This window comes from Cervus canadensis, chromosome 22 (assembly GCF_019320065.1).
Source record: "Cervus canadensis isolate Bull #8, Minnesota chromosome 22, ASM1932006v1, whole genome shotgun sequence".
Taxonomy (NCBI): Eukaryota; Metazoa; Chordata; class Mammalia; order Artiodactyla; family Cervidae; genus Cervus; species Cervus canadensis.
This window is the reverse complement of record NC_057407.1, coordinates 5,151,570-5,169,227: the sequence shown is the minus strand read 5'-3', so window position 1 is coordinate 5,169,227 and position 17,658 is coordinate 5,151,570. Positions and strand designations below refer to the sequence as shown.

General features: G+C 42.0%; 1 protein-coding gene across 1 annotated transcript in view; it reads left to right on the top strand.

Moving 5' to 3' along the window:
* Positions 1 to 17,658, top strand: part of ATG7 (autophagy related 7) — a 231,789-nt gene that overhangs the window by 156,574 nt on the left and 57,557 nt on the right. Inside the window, exon 17 of the mRNA XM_043442242.1 lies at positions 15,419 to 15,541. Coding sequence (XP_043298177.1) covers positions 15,419 to 15,541 — 123 coding nt within the window. The remainder of the gene's footprint in view (positions 1 to 15,418; positions 15,542 to 17,658) is intronic.

Sequence of the window (17,658 nt, the reverse complement as noted above, 5' to 3'; positions counted from 1 at the left end):
CCCTCCCGCCTCCCTCCCGCCTCCCTCCCGCCTCCCTCCCGCCTCCCTCCCCGTCTCCCTCCCCGTCTCCCTCCCGCCTCCCTCCCCATCTCCCTCCCCGTCTCCCTCCCCATCTTCCTCCCGCCTCCCTCCCCATCTCCCTCCCCGCCTCCCTCCCGCCTCCCTCCCCATCTTCCTCCCGCCTCCCTCCCCTCTCCCTCCCGCCTCCCTCCCGCCTCCTCACCGCCTCCCTCCCATCTCCCTCCCGCCTCCTCTCCCCGTCTCCCTCGCCGCCTCCTCCCGCTCCCTCCCGCCTCCCTCCCCGCCTCCCTCCCGCCTCCCTCTCCCGCTGCCCTCCCTCCCATCTCCCTCCCCGCCTCCTCCCCGTCTCCCTCGCCTCCCTCCCCGTCTCCTCCGCCTCCCTCGCGCCTCCCTCAGCCGCCTCCCTACCGCTCCCTCCCATCTCCCTCGCCCAGCCTCCCTCCACCCATCTCCTCCCATCTCCCTCCTCTCACCTCTCCGCCTCCTCCCGCCTCCCTCCACCTCCCTCCCCATCTCCCTTCTCCGCCTCCTCCCGCCCTCCCTCCCTGCCTCCCTCGCCGCTCCTCACCGTCTCCCTCCCGCCTCCTCGCAGACTCCCTCCCCGCCTCCCTCCCGCCTCCCTCCCGGCTCCCTCCCCGCCTCCCTCCCGCTCCCTCCCCATCCTCCCTTCCCATCTCCCTCCCGCCTCCCTCCCGCCTCCCTCCCGCCTCCCTCCCCGTCTCCCTCCCGCCTCCCTCCCACCTCCCTCCTCTAGGTTGATAACAGGGCCACTGTTTGAGTTCCCTGAGCCACACAGCAGATTCCCACTGGCTGTGTATTTTACACACGGTAATGTAAGTTTCCATGTTACGCTGTCCATACATCTCATCCTCTCCTTGCGTGCCCCCACCATGTCCACGAGTCTGTGTTGCATGTCAGTTTCTCCATTGCTGCCCTGCAGGTAAATCATCAGTATCACCTTTCCCAGATTCCGTGTGTGTGAGTGGCTGTGTGTGCTCAGTTGCTCAGTCGTGTCTGACTCTGTGTGACCCCATGGACTGTAGCCCACCAGGCTCCTCTGTCCTTGAGGATTCTCCAGGCAGGACACTGCAGTGAGTGGTCACACCCTTCTCCAGGGGATCTTCCCAACCCAGGGATGGAACCCAGATCTTCCGCATTGCAGGAAGATTCTTTACCCACTGACTTACCATATGTCCGTTAGTATACGATATTTATCTTTCTTTTTCTGACTTACTTCACTCTGTATAATAGGTTCTAGGTTCATCCATCTCATTAGAACTGATGCAAATGCGTTCCTTTTTATGACTGAGTAATATTCCATTGCATATATGTACCACAGCTTCTTTACCCATTCATCAGTCAGTGGACATCTAAGTTGCTTCCATGTTCTAGCTATTGTAAATAGTGCTGCAGTGAACATTGGGGTTTATGTGTCTTTTTCAATTTTGATTTTCTCAGGGTATATGCCTGGGAGTGGGATTGCTAGGTCATATGGTGGCTTTATTCCTAGTTTTTTAAGGAATCTCCATACCGTCTTCCATAGTGGCTGTATCAATTTACATTCCCACCAACAGTTCATGAGGGTTCCCTTTTCTCCACACCCTCTCCAGAATTTATTGTTTGTAGACTCTTTGATGATGGCCAGTTTAACCAGTGTGAGGTGGTATCTCATTGTAGTTTTGATTTGCATTTCTCTAATAGTAAGCAGTGTTGAGCATATTTTCATGTGTTTGTTAGCCATCTGTATGTCTTCTTTGGAGAAATGTCTGTTTAGGTCTTTTTCCCACTTTTTGATTGGGTTGTTTGTTTTTCTGGTATTGAATTGTATGAGCTACTTGTATGTTTTAGAAATTAATCCTTTGTCAGTTGTTTCATTTGCTATTATTTTCTCCCATTCTGAGGGTTGTCTTTTCACCTTGTTTATAGTTTCCTTTGCTGTGCAAAAGCTTTTAAGTTTAATTAGGTCCCACTTGTTTATTTTTGTTTTTATTTCCATTACTCTAGGAGGTGGGTCTTGGAGGATCTTGCTTTGATTTATGTCATCGAGTATTCTGTGTTTTCTTTTATGAGTTTTATAGTGTCTGGTCCTACATTTAGGTCTTTAATCCATTTTGAGTGTATCTTTGTGTATGGTGTTAGGAAGTGTTCTAATTTCATTCTTTTACATGTAGCTGACCAGTTTTCCCAGCACCACTTACTGAAGAGGCTATCTTTGCCTCTTTTATATTGTATATTCTTGCCTCCTTTGTCAAAATAAGGTACCCACAGGTGCATGGGTTTATTTCTGGGCTCCCTATCTTGTTCCATGGGTCTGTATTTCTGTTTTTGTGCCAGTGCTAGAGAGTCTGGATGACGGTAGCTTTGTAGGATAACCTGAAGTCAGGAGGGTTGGTTCCTCCCCTTCCATTCGTCTTTTTCAAAACTGCTTTGGCTGGTCAAGAAATTTTGTGTTTCCATGTGAATTTTGAAATTTTACGTTCTAGTTCTATGAAAAATCCCATTGGTAGTTTGACAGGAATTGCATTGAATCTGTAGACTGCATTTTGTAGTTTAGTCATTTTCACAATATTGATTCTTCTAACCCAGGAACATGGAATATCTCTCTATCTGTTTATGTCATCTTTCATTTCTTTCATCAGTGCCTTGCAATTTTCTGTATACACTTCTTTTGTCTCCTTATGTAGGTTTATTCCTCGATATTTTGTTCTTTTTGTTGCAGTGGTAAATGGGGTTGATGCCTTTATTTCTCTTTCTGAGTTTTCATTGTTAGTATATAGGAATTCAAGTGATTTCTGTGTATTGATTTTGTATCCCACAACTTTGCTAAATTAACTGATAAATTCTAGTAATTTTCTGATAGTATCTCTAGGATTTTCTGTGTATGGTGTCATGTCATCTGCAAACAGTGAGAGCTTTATTTCTTTTTTCCCAGTCTGGATTCCTTTTATTTATTTTTCTTCTCTGATTGCTGTAGCTAGGACTTCCAAAACTATGTTTAATAATATTGGTGACAGTGGGCACCCTTGTCTTGTTCCTGATCTTACAGGGAATGCTTTCAGTTTTTCAGCACTGAGAATACTGTTTGTTGTGGGCTTACCATATATGGACTTAACTGTGTTGAGGTAGGTTCCTTCTGTGCCTATTTTTTGAAGAATTTTGATCATAAATGGGTGCTGAATTTGGTCAGAGGCTTTTTCTGCATCTCTTGAGGTTATTATATGGTTTTTATCTTTCAGTTTGTTAATATGGTGTGTCACATTGATTGATTTGTGTATATGGAAGAATCCTTGCATCCCTGGAATAAACCCAGCTGATCATGATGTTTGAACTTTTTAATGTGTTGTTGAATTCTGTTTGCTAGAATTTTGTTGACGATTTTTGCATCTGTGTTCATCAGTGATATTCGCCTATAATTTTCTTTTTTTGTGTTGTCCTTGTTGGTTTTCGTATCAGGGTGATGGTGGCCTCATAGAATGAGTTTAGAAGTGTTCCTTCCTCTGCAATTTTTTGAAAGAGTTTTGGAAGGATAGGCACTAGCTCTTCTCTAAATGTTTGATAGAATTCACCTGTGAAGCCATCACATCCTGGGCTTTTGTTTTTTGGGAGATTTTTGATCACAGTTTCAATTTCAGTGCTTGTAATTGGGTTGTTCATAATTTCTATTTCTTCCTGGTTCAGTCTTGAAAGATTGAGCTATTCTAGGAATCTGTACATTTCTTCCAGGTTATCCATTTTATTGCCATACAGTTGCTTATAATAGTCTCTTATAATCCTTTGTATTTCTGCATGGTCTGTTGCAACCTCTCCTTTTTCATTTCTAATTTTGTTGATTCGATTCGTCTCGCTTTTGTTCTTGATGAGTCTGGCTAAAGGTTTGTCAATTTTATCTTCTCAAAGAACCAGCTCTTATTTTTATTAATTTTTACTATTGTTCTTTTCATTTCTTTTTCATGTATAGAAATACATGCTCTGCTCTTGATGATTTATTTCCCTCTGCTAACTTGAAGGTATTTTTGTTCTTTTTCTAGTTGTTTTAGGTGCAAAATTAGGTTGTCTATTCAATGTTTTTCTTATTTCTTGAGGTATTGCTTGAGGTATTTCTTGATTGTATTGCTATAAACTTTCCTCTTAGAACTGCTTTTACTGCATCCTGTATGTCTTGAATTGTCATGTTTTCATTGTCATTTGTTTCTAGGAATTTTTTTATCTCCCTTTTGATTTCTTCAGTAACCTGTTCATTATTTAGAAATCTATTGTTTAATCTCCATGTGTTTGTGGGTTTTATGGGTTTTTTTCTTATAATTTATATCTAGTCTCATAATGTTGTGGTCAGAAAAGATGCTTGATACAATTTCAATTTTCTTAAACTTACTGAGGTTTATTTGTGATCCAAGTTGTGGTCTGTCCTGGAAAATGTTCCATGTGTACTTGAAAAGAATGTATATTCTTCTGCATTTGGATGACATGTCCTGAAGATATCCATGAGATCTATCTGGTCTAATGTGTCATTTAATACTTATGTTTCCTTTTTAATTTTCTGTTTTGATGATCTGTCCATTGGTGTGATTGGGGTGTTAGAGTCTCTTACTATTATTGTGTTACTGTCAGTTTCTCCTTTTATATCTGTTAGTGTTTGTTTTATGTATTAAGGTGCTCCTATGTTGTGTGCATAGATATTTACAATTGTTATGTCTTCCTCTTGGATTGATCCCTTGATCATTATGTAGTGTCCTTCGTTATCTCTTGTAATATTCTTTATTTTAAGGTCTCCATCATTTTTGAAGGTAAGTTTTGCTGGACATGAAATTCTTAGTTGAGAATCTTTTTCTTTCAGGACTTTGAGTACTTCATTCCATTAGTTTTGGTCCCTATGGTTTCTGGTGAGAAATTGGCTAATCATACTTCCTTTTACACGATAGGTTGTTTCTCTCTTGTACTTACAAGATTCTTCTCCCTTTGTCTCTTTACAGTTTGATTATGTTGTATGTAGGCATGGATCTCTTTTGAGTTTACTCTACTTGGAGTTGAGCTTCTTGGATGTATGCTGTGGCTTCCCTGGTGGCTTAGATGGTAAAGCGTCTGCTTGCAATATGGGAGACCCAGGTTCGATCCTTGGGTCGGGAAGATCCCCTGGAGAAGGAAACGGCAACCCACTCCAGTACTCTTGCCTAGAAAATCCCATGGACAGAAGAGCCTGGTGGGCTACAGTCCATGGAGTGCCAAAGAGTCGGACATGACTGAGCAACTTTACTTTCTTGGATATGTAGATATTTTTATCATCAAATTGGGGGAGTTTCCTCTCATTATTTCCTCAAGTATTCTTTCTGCCCTTTTCTGTCTCTCCTCTTTTCTGAAACTGTCATTATGCATAGGTTTGTATGCTTGATGGGCATCCGATACTCTCTTCATTTTTCTTCATTCTGCTGCTGAAACTGGATAGTCTCAGTTGACCTCTCTTCGTGTTCAGTAATTCTTTCTTCAGCTAACCCTGTTGAGAGTCATGAATTTTTCAGTTGTGTTTTTCAATTCCAGAATGTCTCTTGGGTGCTTTTTTTTTTTTTTTAATGATTTCCCTTTATTGGTATTCTGTATTTTGGTGAGGTATCATTCTCATATTTTCCTTCAGTTACTTATACATGATTTTTTTAGTTCTTTGAACATACTTAAAATAGCTGTTTTCAAGTCTTTGTCGAGTAGGTTCCTCAGGGAGTTTCTATAGACTGATTTCATTTTTGTTTTGTGTGGGGGACATACTTTCCTATTTCTTTACATTACTGGTAATTTTCTGTTGAGAGCTGGACATTTTCAACAGTATAATGCAGAAGTTCTAGGAATCAGATTTTCTTCCTTCTCTAAGGTTTATTGTCATTCCTTGCTGCTCCTGTTGTTTGTTATTTAGTGACTTCTCTAAACTAATTTCGTTAAGTTTGTAGTCTTTGTCCTGTGTGGCCCTTTCTGCTCAGTTAACTTAGCGGTCATCTAATGACTGGACAAAGATTTCCTTAAATGCCTGGAACCAGTAAGTCCTCCATTCTTTGTTGGGGGCTCTGTGTGTGTAGTGGGGCATGCCTGCAGTGCCCTCCTGGGCAGTTAGGAGCTCTGCCTTACCCTTCATCTCCTACTTGCCCAGCTCCTCCTCATCAGCTAGAGGGGGGAGCTTAAGGCCTTCTCAGGTCTTTCCTGAGCGCATGTGTGACTTAGGGCATGCACCTAGCTCTATGCTCGTGTGTAGTCTTCTAGATTCCCAAGATTGTGGGATTCACCAGATTTTCCTTTTAAGCTTTTTGGTCAACTTATCATTTCTTTAACTGTTACTTACCACCTCAGCAGATCACAGTGTTAAACAGTTGCTCCTGATACTTTTCAACAACTGGTCCCTGGAAAAAGGCTTTCACATAGGGTGGTTTCTGAGTCAAGTCAAATAAAGACAGCAAGTAAGTGGGGTCTTCCTTACAAACAGGTGGCAATTTTCTGAACACGGGGTCACAGCTCCTTCAGAGCTCCAGTGTGCCTCCTCCGGTGGCTGCCAGCCTAGTTTTCACTGTGATGGTGTGTTGGTTTTCAAGGCTACAGTCAAGCTAGAAGGGGAAAAGGGGTGGGAATTGGTCAAGTAAAAATGCCACAAACCTTATTTTTACAGCTGCTTTTCTTAAATAAATACGCCTCAGAGTTTGTTAGTATTCTCTTTTATGGAAGAGAGCATTTTCAGAGAGCCTTACTGTGATAGTTTCTCTAATGTCACTGTGTGTCATTTTGTAATGTATTTTCTGTATGTATCACACCCTATTAGGTAATAATAATTATATCATGAGAATAAGTGCAAAAAAGGTAATAAAGGAATAGTATTTTTATTGTCCTTTGTAAACCATTCTTAGTCAGTGATTGAAGTCATAAACTCTTTTTTTTTTTAATCTAAGTGGACAGATAGGCTTGGAGTTTTTTCCCCATTGTAGGTTTTCCCCAGTGGTTCAGTGGTAAAGAACCCTCCTGCCAATGTAGGAGATGCAGGTTGAGTTGCTGAGTCAGGAAGATCGCCTGTAGGAGGAAATGGCAACCCACTCCAGTATTCTTCCCATGAACAGAGGAGCCTGGTGGACTATAGTCCATGGGATCAGAAAGAGTCGGACATGATTTAGCAACTAGGCAACAAACAAACCCACTGTAGAGATGAGCAAACAGCCTCAGAAAGATGAAGTTTTGCCCACTGTTGGCAAATTACTGCCCATTGCATGTTGTCTCCCAATCTTTAGTTTCTTTCCTTCTGCTCAATTAACCTCAGTAGATTTCTGAGTTTGGTATGTGACAACACCAAGATACAATATTATTTGGCTTTTTTTTTTTTTTTTAGTACAGTTGTGTGTTGCACTGTAAGAAGTTCAGTTAAAAATCCTAAAGTGTTTGGAACTCTTGTTCCATTGTTGAAATTTGAAAGCTATTCAACATTTTAATTTAAAATCTCCCATACCCTCTAAATTACCATTGTACCCATTTTGCCTTTGGATACCTAAGAAAAATGTATACTGTACAGTGACATTAGGGAAAGAACAAGAGACTTATCTGTACTGTGTTTTTGACATGCCAGTAATTATCGTGATTAATGCTATAGTTTTTGACATACTGGTGTGTTTTCTGAACTTTGTTTCTATTTTTATTTACATTATGAAATTAGATCAGTTTACAGGAAAGAACTAGTTAACCTTAAAATCTCATTTATATCTTTTCAGACTCACTTTTAAAAAATTTTTATACATTTTTGAAAGGTTATACCCTATTTGCAATTATTGCAAAATACTGGCTGTATCCCCCATGTTGTATAATATGTCTTTGTAACCTGTCTTGTACTGAGTCCTTTGTACCTCCCACTCTTCCACCCATGAATCATCCCCTGCTATTATGTATCTTGAACTCAGAACTGTCCTTTTTAAAAATTTGACGTTGTAAATCCTTTCTGTGTCTAAACAGAGGAAGTTAACAGCAACTGATTTAGTTAAGATGATAGCTGCATTTCCATAGGAAGCTGTTTTCTTATCCATTATCTGGTTTACATCACTGACATATACAGAAATAGAAACAAAGTTACCGAGTATCTGGTTGATATTTAAAAATGATCAACTCTCGATTACCAGGACAGTGAGGCAGAGTGTCTCCTTCAGTCCCCATGGCAATTCAGCATCCCATGGAGAGTGGCAGAGCCCTGTTGTTGCTCAGTCGTGTCCGACTCTTGGTGACCCCATTGATTGTAGCCCACCAGGCTCCTCTGTCCATGAGATTTCCCAGCAAGAATACTGGGGTGGGTTGCCATAGTTAAGTAAGGAAAATTGTGTCCATCAGGAAAGGATCCATATCTTTAAAGGAGTTATTATTTCTCTACTTAGCAAACTCTCCTAGTATCTGTAGACTATTTATAACCTTCCAAAATGTGATGTGTATAAGACCACATATTATGTAATTTACTTAAGAGGTATTAAATGTTTTATATTTTATGACAGATTGTTGCAGTGCTCAAATTCATTGTGATAGTTATTTCTTTCTTTCTTTTTCTTTTTTTTTTTTTGATAATTTAAAACACATTTCTTTCTCCTTTAAGGTTGAGCTGTTTGTAGAGGGGGAAAAAAAATCCTCCTACATTTTATAAGCTGCTTATACTCGTAACACAGATTAACTTCCCAGCACATAAAGGGAATACTGGAAAACTCTTGCATGATTAAATATGCCCCTGGAGGGTTGAGTTTTTCCACATATTTTTCAAGCCAGAGCTATTAATAATGTTTCAGCATCAAACTTTCTGTACATCCTGATTATGGGGAAGGCCTTCACTCATTCTACCCCGGCCATTAGTTTTTTCCACTTCTTCCAGATTTATAGCACTACAAAATTATCTGTGGAAACACAGGCTTGAAATCTCCAGGTTTAATTAAGGTCCAACGAAGAGTCATCTCTGGAGTTACTCCAATTTTTTTTTTCAAGGTTTTTGTCCATTTTTCATTCCCATGTCTTTTTTTTTTTTTTTTCCTTACTGGAAACCTGGCACAAAGAAGCTGTTTAATGAGTTGAATAGTTCACTCAGAAATAAGTGATCACTGGATGGACCTAGAGATTATCATACTAACTGAAGTGAGACAGAGAAAGACAAATATCATATGATGTTGTGTATATGTGGAATCTAAAAAAAAAAAAAAGATACAATTGAACTTATTTACAAAACAGACTTCCACAGACAGAGAAAACTTATGATTAACAAAGGTTTATGGTAAAGGGGGTACGAATAAGTTAGGAGTTTTAGGTTAACATACACAAGCTGCTACATATAAAATAGATGACTAACAATGACCTCCTGTATGTAGCACAGGGAATTCTACTCAGTATTCTATAATAATCTATAAATGAAAAGAATCTGAAGAAGAATAGATACATATGTGTGTAACTGAACCACTCTGCTGTACATTTGAAACTAGCACAACATTGTAAATGAACTATATGTCAATTAAAAAATAAAAAATAGCAATATTAATGTCGTCTGTCTTTAAAAAAAATGGGATGATCACTAAACACAGAGCTCTTGGCATTTTGAAAAGGGTCACCTAATTTCTATGCACATTTTTCCTGAGATAACATTCTGGTTTGTAAGGAATCTTGTAATTACTGAGGAATTCGGTTATTAAGTGCTTTTTTATCCAGGCATTGGGTTGTCAAATTAATTTACTGTGGCTAATCAGCCAAAGACTGTACTTTGTTGATGCCTTGGCATGTAACAGTCACCGCCTGCTCCTCCAGCTCTCCAGGATTCCACTTCTCTGTGCCTCCAACCTGCAGGTCTATCCTCAACAACCTCAGGTCCCTTCGTGGCTACTCACTTTTGTTGTTCAGTCGTGTCCAACTCTTTGCGACCCCATGGACTGCAGCAAGCCAGGCTTCCCTGTCCTTCACTGTTTCCCAGAGTTTGCTCAAACTCATTTCCATTAAGTCGGTGTTGGCATCCAACCATCTCATCCTCTGTCATCCGCTTCTCCTCCTGCCCTCAATCTTTGCCAGTATCAGGGTGTCTTCTAATGAGTCAGCTCTTCGCATCAGGTGGCCAAAGTATTAGAGCTTCAGCTTCAGCATCAGTCCTCCCAGTGAATATTCAGGGTTGATTTTCTGTAGGACTGACTGATTTGATCTCCTTGTTGTCCAAGAGACTGTCAAGAGTCTTCTTAAGCACCGCAGTTCAAAAGCATCAATTCTTCAGTACTCAGCCTTCTTTAGGTTCAACTCTCACATCTGTATATAACTACTGGAAAAACTACAGCTTTGACTATACAAACTTTTGTCGGCAAAGTGATGTCTCTGCTTTTTAATATGCTGTCTAGGTTTGTCAAAGCTTTCCTTCCAAGGAGCAACTGTCTTTTAATTACCCACTAGTGCCTCAGATTATTTGACCCTTTCTGGCCAGTCCCAAAGCTTCCATGGAATGTTAAATATCTTTTTCCCCAAACTCATATTTTTTGTCCCAAACGGGGATTTTAGATTGTCCAGTGCTTTTGTGCACCACTAATCACCTGCCCCTCTCCCATTCTCCGCCCTGCTGTCCCAGACCATCACTACCCTCCTCAAGCTCCATGGCCCACCGTGTCCCCTTCTCTGGCAGCAGATGACCTCACCGCCTGACTCCAGAGCTGACTGGTCCTCACTGGACCTCCCTGTCCAGACCCTAGAGCTCCCCAGCACCCAGCTCCCTGTTCTCCTTAACTTGGCGCTGCAGCCACTTCCCTGGTGCCTTCCTACACACCTCCTGTGCCCACGAGGAGCCACTGCTCCCCCTAGCTCCAACTTCCTCATTAGGACGTTAGAGTTCTTCATCCTTTCCTTTTAAGACCTTTCTCTGGTACCAAAGCGGGGGCGGGGGGGGGGAATAATTTGAGATTATGATATTATATGAACAGGTAATATGTGCACATGGTTTAAAAACACCCAAGTAGTGTAAAAGAATATTCAAAGGCAACTACTTGTTGTCAGGCGTGTGTGTGTGTGTGTGTGTGTGTTCCTCCAGGGATACTATGTGCAAAAACAAGCCCATGCGTATGTGCATTTCCCTTTCTTCCTCTCCTCCACCTTTATTTTGAAAGCATTAGTACTAGATTCATGGTCTGGATATTGCTTTTTAATACATCTCTGTCTTGGAAATCAGTTTATATTAGTACTGTAGAAATGCCTCATTCTTTTAATGCGTCATGATTATGTCTTTGACTGTAAATATACTGCAGTCAGCACCCTTTAAAGGGGTGGTTATTTGGAATCTTTTGTTGTTACAAATGGTGTTGCTGTGAGCATCCTTGCACATCAGCCTTTGTGCCCATGCAAACGAGATATTGGAGAAGGAAATGGCAACCCACTCTAGTATTCTTGGTTGGGAAATCTCATGGACAGAGGAGCCTGGCGGGCTACAGTCCATGGGGCTGAAAAGAGTCGGACACGACTGAGCGACTGAACAAGAAGAAGCAGGATTTCAGTGGGGTGGGGTGGGCATGCCACTGAAGAGTCAACATGCTCATCGTCAGATTTTCTTTAAAATGTTCACCTTATAAAAGAAAAAATAGCTGAATACTGAAAGGTTGTTGCTGAACCATGAAAGATGCCAGGATTCTTGGCCTCCGGAGGAGAGGAATTCAGTCCGGGGCCAGTGACAAGACTTGATCACTCAGAGCTTTTGTGTAATAGTTTTATTAAAGTATGAAAGAGTTAGAGAAAGCTTCTGACATAGACATCAGAAAGGGGCAGAAAGAGTGCCCCCCTGCTAGTCTTTGGCCAGATGTTATATAGCTACTAGCAGTCTGCTAATTAGAGAGAGGAAAGGTCTCAAAACTCAGAGAGTGGCACCAGACCCCTCACCTACAACATGCATTTTGAGATAACATTGGCACAAGGTGAGTTGTCCTGGGCCATAAAATGATTGACATGAATCTTGAAGAAAGGTAGGTTTCCAAGCAAATACAGTCTCATTAACATAGCTTAAGAGAACATTTGCATGAGTAAAACATATTGGTTTGTCAAAATCTATTTGAAGACAGAGTCTAGGGTAAATACATAGTTCGTTAACATCACTTAAGACAAACATTTCCATAAGAAAAATACATTGGTTAGCTCGAGGTTTGAAAAAAGTTCAGGTGGAACCAGGTGTCATCATGGCAACACAGAATTTTAAAAGAAACCTCTTTTTAAATTTGTATAGTGAAGGGGAAAAAATATAACACTAGTAGTTTGTTTCCTCCTGCCACTTAAGAGAGAGATTAAAAAATGTTGGCACTTGTAGCCTGTTTCCTCTGTTTGGAGAACCCTGGCCTTCCTGCCTATTACCCTCTCAATATTAAAGAATTGAGAAGGAGGAGGGGATCACAATTCTGCAAGCCTCAACAGCAAAAATTCTTTGAAAAGTCTTTGAAGTGGAATTGCTGGATTGAAGGACTTACACATTTTCATTTCTGCATGGAGAAATTTTTTTTAAATTCTTTTTTCTGTATTTTTTGTGTGTGTGTGTCATTGCTTTTCCAACCTTTCCGCTCATGTGCTGATTGCTGGGATGTATCATCAGTGTCTGCTATGTATTTGAAGCAGTCATGTCTTTATTTCCTCTGAGTTTTGAGAGAATTTCCAAGACATTCTGGTTCACTGTGTGCCTTCTGTAATTCACAGTTTCTGTGATCATTGAATTCCTAAGTGTGGTAATCACTTTTAAGTAGTCATGTTCTTATATTCTTCTTCTCAAAAGACTACCGGTCTCATATCTTTTGATATTTTTTGAAATTAATTAACTTCTTTGCTTTTGGCTGCACTGGGTCTTGGTGGCTCTGTGTGAGCTTTTGCTAGTTGCAGCGAACGGGGGCTACTCTTAGATGTGGTGCTCGGGCTTCTCATTGCGCTGGCTTCTCGTGTTGCAGAGGCTCTAGGGCACAAGGGCTCAGCAGTTGGGGTGTGCAGGTTCACAGCTGTGGTGCACAGGCTTAGCTGCTCTGTGTCATGTGGAACCTTCTTGGACCAGGGATCAAACCCTCGTCCCCTGCACTGGTGGGCAGGTCACCAGGGAAGTCCCTCTTTTGATCTTTTGATCAAAGGACAATGTATATATGAAAAAGTGCCTGATAGTTTTTCAACAGGTGTACCTTTGTAACCAGAACCCAGATAAAAGAAAAAGTTACCAGCACCTCAGACCCTCCCCTGTGCCCTATTCCAATGACAGTCCTTCACTGCATAACCACACTCCTGACTTCTAACAGCACAGATTCATTTTTTTAAAACTTTATATTGTTGTAATCCTGTAGTATATACTGCTTCTCCCTTCTTTTGTTTAATGTTGTTTGTGAGAATTATCTATATTGTTGTTTGTAGTTGTCATATGTTTTCATGTCTGTGTGTTATTCCATTGCATGAATAAGCCTCAATTTGTTAATTCAGTCTACTGTTGATGGACACTTGGGTAGTTCCTCGTTGGGGCTGTCATGAATGGTGCTGCTGTGGGCACTTTTGTTCAGGTCTTCTGATGCACCTCTGTGCACATTTTTTTGTTTGTTGGTGTTGTTCAGTCGCTCAGTCCTGTCCGACTTTTTGCAGCCCCATGGACACACCAGGCTTCCCTGTCCTTCACCATCTCCCAGAGCTTGCTCAAACTCATGTCCGTTGAGTCTGTGATGCCATCCAACCATCTGTCATCCCCTTCTCCTCCTGCCAGCATCAGGGTCTTTTCAAATGAGTCAGCTCTTCGCTTCAGGTGGCCATGGTATTGGAGCTTCAGCTTCAGCATCAGTCCTTCCAATGAATACTCAGGACTGATTTCCTTTAGGATGGACTGCTTGGATCTCCTTGCAGTCCAAGGGACTCTCAAGAGTGTTCTCCAACACTACAGTTCAAAAGCATTGATTCTTTGGCGCTCAGACTTCTTTAAGAATCTCTTGATCACACGGCATATAAATATTAAACGTCTAAGATGATTATCTTATTTTGTGTTCCCATGAGAATAGTGGTTGTTCTATATCCTTCTGAGTACTTGGTATTTTCTGTCTTGTTCATCTTAGCCACTCTGGTAGGTATAAAGTAGTCATTCATTGTGGTTTTTAGTTGTCACTTGTAATGTTGAGCAACTTTTCATGTTTATTGGCTGTTTGGGCAACTTTTTTGTGATATGCCCGGTGAAATTCATTTTTACATTAAAAAAAATCATTTTTAATGCATTTGACTAACTGGTGGGTATCATTTCCCACCTTTTGTCCCTTCCTTTCCCTTTATCCTTAAAAAATTTTTTCCTTGACTCTTCTCTTGCTTATAATTTTGTTTGTTTGTTCTTTTATTAATTTATTTTTAATTGGAGGATCATTGCTTAACAGTGTTGTGTTTCTGCCATGCAACCACGTGAATCAGCTATAGATATACATGTATCACGTCTCTCTGGAGCCTCCCTCTCACCAGCACCCTCCTCCCGCCGCTCTGGGCCATCACAGAGCACCAGCTCGACTTGTGTTCTGCAGCAGCCCCCACTGGCTGCCTGCCTCACACACCGTGGTGTGCATATGGCAGCGCTGCGCTCTCAACCTGTCACACCCTTGCCTTCCCCGCTGTGTCCACGAGCCACTCTTGACGTCTGTGTCTCTACTCCTGCTCTGCACACAGGTTCATCAGTGCCGTTTCTCTAGGGTTCACGTGCACACCTTAATATCCGTGTTTGTTTTTCTCACTCACTCCACCCTGTGCAACAAGCTCTGGGTTCATCCGCCCAACCTCAGCCGACTCACACTCATGCCTTTTCATGGCTAGTATCACGGGGTATGTCTGTACCACGGTTTCTTTATCCATCCGTCTGTCAATGCACTGGGAAATAATTGCCTCTTACTTTTCTCCTGAAAAGTGAACCTTAGGATCAGCAACCTCTACTCTTCTACTAGAATTTTTAGTGCATTTGCTTGTAACTTATTTTGTCTGATAACTACGGTCATCTGAATTGGAAGATGGTATTGTCGTTCTTTCTAAGAAAGAGAAAATTATAAATACTAAACCCTCACTGTTTTTGGCCTAACAGATTGATTTTTCCCATATTTAATTTTTAATTCTTGTTTTAGTTCCATTTTTGGCAGGTGATTATTAGAAGTAAAAATCTTTTAATATGCATTTAAATCCCACCTCCCCCTTAACATATATATATAATATATTTCCATGGTGGCCTTAACAGTAAAGAATCCTCATGCAACGCAGGAGACTCCGGTTCAATCCCTGCGTCAGGACGATCTCCTGGAGAAGGGAATGGCTACTCACTCCAGTATTCTTGCTTGGAGAATTCCATGGACAGAGGAGCCTGGAAGGCTATGGTCCATGGGGTAAAAAGAGTTGGAAACATCTGAGTGAGTAACACTTTCACTCATAAATGTCTTTACAGGTTCTCGATCAGTATGAACGAGAAGGATTTAATTTCCTGGCGAAGGTGTTTAATTCTTCACATTCCTTCTTAGAGGACTTGACCGGTCTTACGTTGCTGCATCAAGAGACCCAGGCTGCTGAGGTAAGACTTAAGACAAGCATCTTGTTCAGAAGACAGATGTGTCTAAAACCTGTTTGGTATTCAAATTTACAGAAAAGGAAGGAAGCGGTTAATTATGAATGTTTTCCTTAGAACCAAACTGCTCAGTCAGTCTGCTCGTCATCAGTAAATGAGCCTTTTGCAGTTGCTGGATGCTGCTGTGTGCAGGTTGTGTGGTGGGTGCCAAATGCACAAAACTGCTGATGAAGAAACTGCGGGTGATCGACTTCCAAGCACCCCGGTTCTTTCTATCGAGCAGCATGCCTGTGGCCGTTGCAGAGTTGGCTGTGATGTCCATACATCAAAATGCAAGTCAGGGAAGACACTGGACTCTGGCCATGTTCAGCAAGAACATGCCTGGTTTTTATTTCACAAGTGAGTCTGTCCTCTTGGGCCCCTGAAGCCCACCATGAAGTGGCTTCCTCAGTTACAACCTAAGAGAGTTTTGTTTTGCTTGCCATTTAGATTATTTTGCAAATGTTAATTTCCTGGGTTGCTACAATCATGGTTTGTTTGTTTTTTAAAGACTGGGATTACAGGGTAGGTGATCATTTTGCTTTTCCAAATGCTCGCTGTTCTCAGCAAAGAGTATGCTGCATATGTATGGCACTGCCCAGTCACTTAGCGAGACAGTTCCTCGAGGGGGATGCTTAGTCACTCAGCCGTGTCTGACTCTGTGAGCCCATAGACTGTAGCCCACCAAGCTCCTCTGTCCATGGGATTCTCCAGGCAAGGATACTGGAGTGGGCTGCCATTCCCTTCTCCAGGGTATCTTCCCGACACAGGGACCGAACCCAGGTCTCCTGCATTGCAGGCGGATTCTTTACCATCTGAGCCACCAGGGAAGCCCTCAAAATGGGTGAATGAGATTAAATCAACACATCCCCCTAACCCAGCCCTCTCCCACAGTAACCTGGGTAAAGAAGCTCTTAGGAAAACGTGGCCCGTCATAGCGTTTCCCCAAGCCACACAAAAGCCTGGGTGCCTGTGTCCTTCAGTTGTAGGACATTTGCAGAGTTACCTTCAACCCCCTAGTCCTGTTCATTGATTACCGTCTGGGGTTGTGTATCCTCACTATTGGGGGAGGCCCCAGGGATCAGTGAGTGGTGGTCAGGCCGAACACCAGACGAGCTGGTGGTGAAAAGACTGCTATTTAAGAGTGGACCTAGCCCCGGGTATAGGAAAACCACACAGAAATACTGCAGTGAAATCTTCCGAAGCTCTCAGCAGATGGAAGTAAGAGTTTTCACCTCACCACAGAGGCGTGATGGCACTTCTCGCGTGCTTGTCATAGAACCAAAAGCAAATCTCCCTTGTCTTGCCCCGGTGTCCTCTGGGCATCCAGCAGATGCAGTCTTCCGCTTGTGACTGTGATCAGGCCCACACAGAATCTCTTAGCCTTGTTCTCAGCAGATAACTGGCATCTCTTCAGGCCTTTAAGAGACGGTGAGATTTCCCCCAGAGCTGTGATTGGCTTCCGGGAGAAGGTTCAGAATGTTACGTTGATCAAGGCTGCATTTTGTCTCCTGAGCAGGGCTGATGGTGAGGGACAAAAATTTACAGGTCTTTTGAACCACGCAGGCATTTGACTAGTTGGCAGGGGGAATTATTCCACCTACCTAGAAATAATTCACATACTTTTCTTTGGTTGCCTAGAAGAATTGCAACTTGATATTGACCCCATCGCCTCTGCCTACCATGTTTCACTCTTTTAAAACAGACCGGATGCTAGGATAAAGGGTAGATTCGTTGATCAAATGTGGCTTGTTTTGCATTTTAGTTGGTCAAACATTAGCTGCCTTTTCGAAGACCCAGAAAAAGGGGCAGTTAAGAAAGCAACAGCAGTGAGATGGTAGGGCAGGAAGGGGGAGTGATCTCATCCACAAGTCTTGAGTTTTCTTTTTGAAGTTTTCCTCCATTAAAGTACATTTATAGTTCTGCAATCATAAGCCACACATAGGTTTTAGATTAGAGATGGTAAACTGGTTGGGCTGTGACCAGATATGGCTTACACGTGTGTTTTGTTTGGCCGCCCATGTGTTAAATCCTGAATGAAGCCAGCGTTTTAAAAATTATGAGTTTTACATAAAAATGTGAGT